The sequence below is a fragment of the Narcine bancroftii genome, chromosome 7 (genome assembly GCF_036971445.1).
Source record: "Narcine bancroftii isolate sNarBan1 chromosome 7, sNarBan1.hap1, whole genome shotgun sequence".
NCBI lineage: Eukaryota > Metazoa > Chordata > Chondrichthyes > Torpediniformes > Narcinidae > Narcine > Narcine bancroftii.
Genome location: NC_091475.1, coordinates 31632980 through 31638979, shown reverse-complemented (window position 1 = coordinate 31638979; position 6000 = coordinate 31632980). Strand labels below are relative to the sequence as shown.

The 6000-nt window shown below is 44.8% G+C and overlaps 1 protein-coding gene across 1 annotated transcript in view; it reads left to right on the top strand.

Moving 5' to 3' along the window:
• Window positions 1-5871: 5871 nt before the first annotated feature.
• The window catches only part of cybb (cytochrome b-245, beta polypeptide (chronic granulomatous disease)), a 43562-nt gene continuing 43433 nt past the window's right edge, over window positions 5872-6000 (top strand). The window contains exon 1 of the mRNA XM_069889416.1: window positions 5872-5955. Coding sequence (XP_069745517.1) covers window positions 5911-5955 — 45 coding nt within the window. The 5' untranslated portion in view covers window positions 5872-5910. The remainder of the gene's footprint in view (window positions 5956-6000) is intronic.

Below are 6000 nucleotides of genomic sequence, written 5' to 3'. Positions count from 1 at the left end.
TGACCCATTTTCTTTGGAGTTATGTAAACATGTACATAATGGCTCAATTAGATACGATTAAAATGGTGGTTTTCAAACTTTCTCTTTCCATCCACATACCCCACCTTAATCAATCCCTTACTAATCACAGAGCACCAATGGCATAGGGAATACTTGAAGTGATATGTGAGTGGAAAGAAGAAGGATGATCTATAACAAATGTATAAATGTACAAATGTATAAATATCATATCTTTATAAATGTTGTGTATATAAAAATAACCCAGATCAGTCTGTGCCTAATATTCAAAAAGAGAAAAATCCCCCAAAACCCCAGGTCAGTCCATCAAGTAAGTCAATCTGAAAACACTGTTCATGGAATACAATCCCAAAGCTCAATGTCCAATAATAGAAGGTCATCTGTTGGAGAGAGAAATGACTGTTGTTGAGTTTCCATAAGCTTACGAATTCTTTTTCAAGGCCTCCTTAGATGATGTCTTTCAGTTCTCAAATTGTGGTTTTTAACTCTTCATTACCTTATGAGGCATGTGTCTTTCACACAGCTCTCTGGTTGGTCTCCGCCACTCCTACTGCCGTTCTGAACATTCCATTCTCTCCCTGCACAACTCGACCCAGATGCTCCACACGTCATTGAGAGTTTCCAGTGGAATTCCATCCTTTATGATGACAGTTTACAATCCAAAAGGTCAGACCATCATCCATAACACCTTCTTAATATTTCAGCATTTTGGTTTTATTTCAGAATTCCAGTGTCTGTATTTTTAAAATTTTTTATAATGCAGTTTAAGTTTAAAGCACAGAAGTATAAAACAATTCTGGAAGAGTGAGTACATTTAATCACATTAGAAACATTTACATCAAACGAAAATAAGACATAAAAGGTCGCCATGTATCTTCATATTTCACAGATGAATCAAATACACGATATCTATTTTTTTCTAAACTTAAACAGGACAAAGTATGAGAGAATCATTGAAACATTTTTGAAAAGATACAAGTGTGGTCGGTGTGCTGTGCAGCGAACAAAAGAAAAAAAAAACACACAGAAGCTGTGAGTGAGTTGAACCAACCAACTGACTTTATTGGAACTCTCCAAGAGCTTATCAGCACCACTCCCATGATTCTTTTTGGCCCCTCCCACTGGGCCCATAGTGATGTCAGCCTTCATGACCCGGTTCGCTTGTGGATGTGTGCAGTTTGCTACATGCCCCACCTCACCACCCCCCCTTTATTCCCAGGACAGGTGTTCAGAGGTGCCAAGACCTCAGTTCATAAACAGTTTGTACATTTGGGAGGCTGAACTCTCTACTGCAGGGCTGGAACAGGTACTGGTTGGCCGAGGTCAAGTTGTGCCAGTTTGAGGCAGTCGACCATGAATGTTTCCTGCCTTCTCCTATGTCCAAAAGGCATGTAGTCCCGTTTTGTCATAACACCTTGTATGGATCCTTGTATGGGCACTGAAAGGGTGTCCGGTGCACGCCTCTCCTTATGAAGATGTATTCAAAGTCTTCGAGATCTTTCGGGATGTAGGATGGAGCTTGACCATGACATGAGGTTGGTACGGGGGCCAAGGTGCCCAGGTATTTCATCCTGGCCACGAGCGACTGGCACAAACTCTCCCAGAACTGTCAGCAGGGCCTCATCAAAAAGCTCAGTGGAGGACATGGCCAAATCCTCCTTCAGTGTTGTGTGAATGCCAAGGAGCACCCAGGGCAGCTCGTCCACCCAATCTAGGCCTAACTGCTGCACCACGAGGACTGTCTTCAAATGCCAATGGAATTCTTTCTACCAGGCTGTTAGACTGTGGGTGGTAGTCTATGGTGTGATGTAACTAGGCCCCTAGGAGCTGTGTCTGCACTGCCTATAGGCCAGACGTGAACTGTGGCTGGCTGTCCCACATAATATTAGAAGGAAGACCGAAATGGGCTATCCAGTTGGTGATGAGGGCCCTGGTGCTGGATGCCATGGAAATGTCCAAGAACAGGAGAGCTTCCTGTCATCTAGTGAACCATCATGAACAGGTACATTGGCACCTCTGGAAACCAGCAGTGGCCCAACGATGTCCACGTGGACTTGGTCAAATCATCTGTGTGTCGGCGGGAAGGACTGAAGAGGGACACCTTGGATGTCTGACAGTGCAGGAAAGTTCTGGCCCAGTGGCCGACCTGCTTATGCAGGCCATGCCAAATGAATCTGTCTGCAACCAATTGAGTTGTTGCCCAGATGGATGGTGAGCCAACTTATGTAGCACATCGAAGACACAACATCTCCACAGGCAAGAATGTTGGGCCTAGGTCAGCTGGTGGACACATCTCAGAAAAGTGTGGTTTCAGATAGCCTGAAATGCACATATTTCAGCTGTAGCCCTGAGGCTGCAGTGCGGTAGGCTGGTATCTCACCATCCCTTCACTGGGTTGCTGCAAACACAGTATAGTCAATTCTGTGGGACGGAGTGCACAAACAGGATGGATATACAGGACAGAGTGTCAGTCACAAGGTTGTCCTTGCTGGAAATGTGCTTGATCGTCATCGTGTACTCTGAGATACAAGATAGGTGACGCTGATGCCTTGCCAACCACAGGTCCGACACCTTGGTGAAGGCTAAAGTGAGGGGCTTGTGATCAGTGAAGACCGTGAAATCCTGCCCTTCAAGGAAATAGCTGAAATGGCATAAGGTGAGGTAGAGGGCTAGCGACTCCCTGTTGAACGCACCATACTTCTGCTCAGGGGGCTGCAGGTGTCTGCTTAAGAAAGTGAGTGGTCTGCAATGTCCATCAATCAGCTGTTCCAGGACACTGCCAATGGCCGTGTTGGATGTGTCGACTGTGAGGGCAGTGGGCACGTCACCGCGCGGATGCACTAGATGGGTGGCATTGACCAGAGTATCTTTGGCCTGGTAGAAAACTGCTGAAGACTCTGCATCCCAGCTGAGTTCTTTGGCCTGACAGGACAGCAGCTTGAAAAGAGGTTGCATGATCCTGGCAGCTAATGGTAGGAACCGATGGTAAAGTTGACCATCCCAATGAACTCCTGCAAATATTTGACCGTAGTTGGCTTGGCAAACTTACAAATTACCTCAACATTTGTCAGAAGAGGGATCACCCCCGTGTCGATCGATGCAGTGCCCAAAGAAATCGATGGCTATCAGGCTGAACTTACATTTCACTGGGTTGATGTTAGGTGCTCCTGTCTCGAATGACTGGTGATGAGGATGTCATCTAGGTAGATAAAAACGAAATCTAGGCCGTGCCTCACCGAGTCCATGGGTCTCTGGAAGTCTGCGCTGCATTTTTGAAGCCGAACGGCATTCAAAGAGGCCGAAAAGGCCGAACGGAGTGATGAGGGTTGTCTTGGGGACATTGGTTGGGTGCACAGGGATCTGGTGGTACCTCTAGATCAGGTCAAATTTTGAGAAAATCCTCATTCCATGAAGTTCTGGATGTGGGGAACCAGGCGCCATTGAGCCGGTGGTAGTCCCCAGAAGACTTCGGCACCGTGTAGAGGAGAGGCCAATGGCGTTTCTGAGTGCTGAATGATTCCCATCTCCTCCATCTTCTTGAATTCTTCTTTGTCAAGTTGCAGCTTGTTGGAAAGAAGCCTGCATGCCCAGACGTGTAGCGGCAGTCCCTGCATAGGGATGTGGTGCTGGATGCCATGTTTCAGTGGAGAAATGTGGCACTGTAATGGCCAGGATTCCTGCCAGGATTCTGGCAAACTCATTGCCTGATAAGGTTACTGAGTCGAGGTAGGTGGGGGGGTGAGAACTTGGCTTCTCAAAGAGTGAAGGTCTGGAAGGTCCTACCCTTTCAGGTCCACCAGGAGGCAGTGGGTTCAAAGGAAGTCTGCACCTAATAGGGGCTGAGACATGCCAGCCAAAGTGAGGGACCAGGTAAAATGGCAGGAGCCGAACTTGATTGGGATGGTCTGCACCCTGTACGTGTGTATGCTGCTATTGTTGGCAGCAGTGATGGACGGTCCTGACTTCCCGATGCAGGTGTTTTAGTTCAAGGGGGGCAAGACGCTGACCTCCACCCGTGTCCGTGAGGAAACACCACCCTTAGTGCCAGTCCCATAGATAAAGGAGGCTGCCTCGGAGGCCGATCGTCATAGTGATCAGCAACAGCCAGCCCCGGTGTTTCCTGGATGGCAGCGGCCGGCTCCAGAACCCCATTTCTGATGGTAGAAACATCATCGCTCCAAGTTTGAGTCTTCACCTGCTGCGGCTCTTGCTGGCCTCCTTGCTGGAGTGGGAGAGAGATAAGTCTCTAGGCGTGATACAGCAACTAGGTCAACAGACACCCTGATACATTGCTTGGTGTGCCACAGGATATCCGCATGGGCTGCTAACCTGCATGGGTCACTGAAGTCATCGCTCACGAGGAGTAGATGGATGTCTTCCAGCATTGGTTTGAGAAATATCTGCTCAAACAGTAAGCAGGGCTTGTGGCCATCCATTTATGCCAGCATATCGTTCATAAGGGCAGACGGCATGCGGTCACCCAGGCCGTCCATGTGGAGCATCTGTGCCACTCGTTCACAGTGGGAAAGGCTGAAGATGTGGATAAGGAGTGCTTTAATTGCCTTATTCCTGTCAGCAGCTGATGTAAGAAGTGATGATTCGTCCTGCAGTCTCCTAGTCGAGCGAACTGACCATGCAATAATATCTTGTGGAGTCTGCAGTTATCTGCATGACCTGAAACAGGGCTTCAGCCTGTTCGAATCAGACTAGCAGCTGTGAGGGCCAAAAGGTCAGCAGCTTCACCGAGACTGTGTTCTGTGTGTTCGTGCCATTTAGCATGGAGTCCAAAATGCCATTTTGGACTATTGGGGTCACCACTGTGGTCGGTGTGCTGTGCAGCAAATGAAAGAAAAAAATCACACAGAAGCTGTGAGTGAATTGAACCAACCAACTGAATTTCTGAGAGATACTTTTCAGCCCCTCCCAATGGGACCATTGTGATGTCAGCTCAGTGAGAGCCAGCACCTCCGTGACCCGGTTCATTTGTGGATCACAAGCCAGTTTATCTTTGAACATGTAAACTCAATGCACCACTTTGAATTGGATTAATGAATGTTGGGCACATATTGAGGATATATTCACCAGTTTAAGAATCTTGTCCCATAGATCTTCCGGTTAGGATGTTGCAAGTTCCATTTCCCAAGTCTTTTTAATCTTATCGTGAAGTACTGGATGTAATTTCAATAATCTATCATGTAAAATTCCAATTAATTTTTCCTGAGAAGGATTCAATTGAAAAATATTATCAACTAGATCTGGTAGATAAACAAATTTAAAGTCCAGTAATATGGTATTTAAGAAATTTCTAATCTGCCAATATCTAAAAAAATGAATATTTGGTAAGTCATATTTACTTGGCAGCTGTTCAAAAGACATTAACTTCCTTAAATAAATTTGCAAAAGAAATAATACATTTGATTTTCTATAGAGAAAGATTGATGGTTGAAAAAATAATTACTACATGAGGAATAGCACTAGATAAAAGAATGTTTTTTAAATTTAAAAAAAATCTTAAATTGGAACCAGATTTGCAATATATTTTTGAATATTAAATTAGATAAATCCTTATTGATCTTGGAAAAACTAAATGGAAGACAGGTACCCAATAAAGAGGCCACTGAATACTGTCCATAATGGATGATCCAATTTGTCAGAATAAAAAATCCAAAAAGTTAGATAACGAATATTAACAGCCCAATATAGAAAACATTATAAATCTTCATTAAAGTCTTGCTTCTGTTTTTTCTCTACATTTATATTAAGCCAACTAATCAGTTTTGCACATTTCATGAAGAATCGAGAAGGATATTGTGAAAATCATTGATAGAAGTTTCACTTCCTAATATGCTTGGATAAATTAACTTTGAACAAGTAAATTGAATTATTTCAACTATGGGAAACTGTCTGGTGAATGAGGGAGTTTCTGTCTTTGTGATTGTAAGTACTATAAAAGTAAGATGCAAAAGGATAGTCTTCCAATGT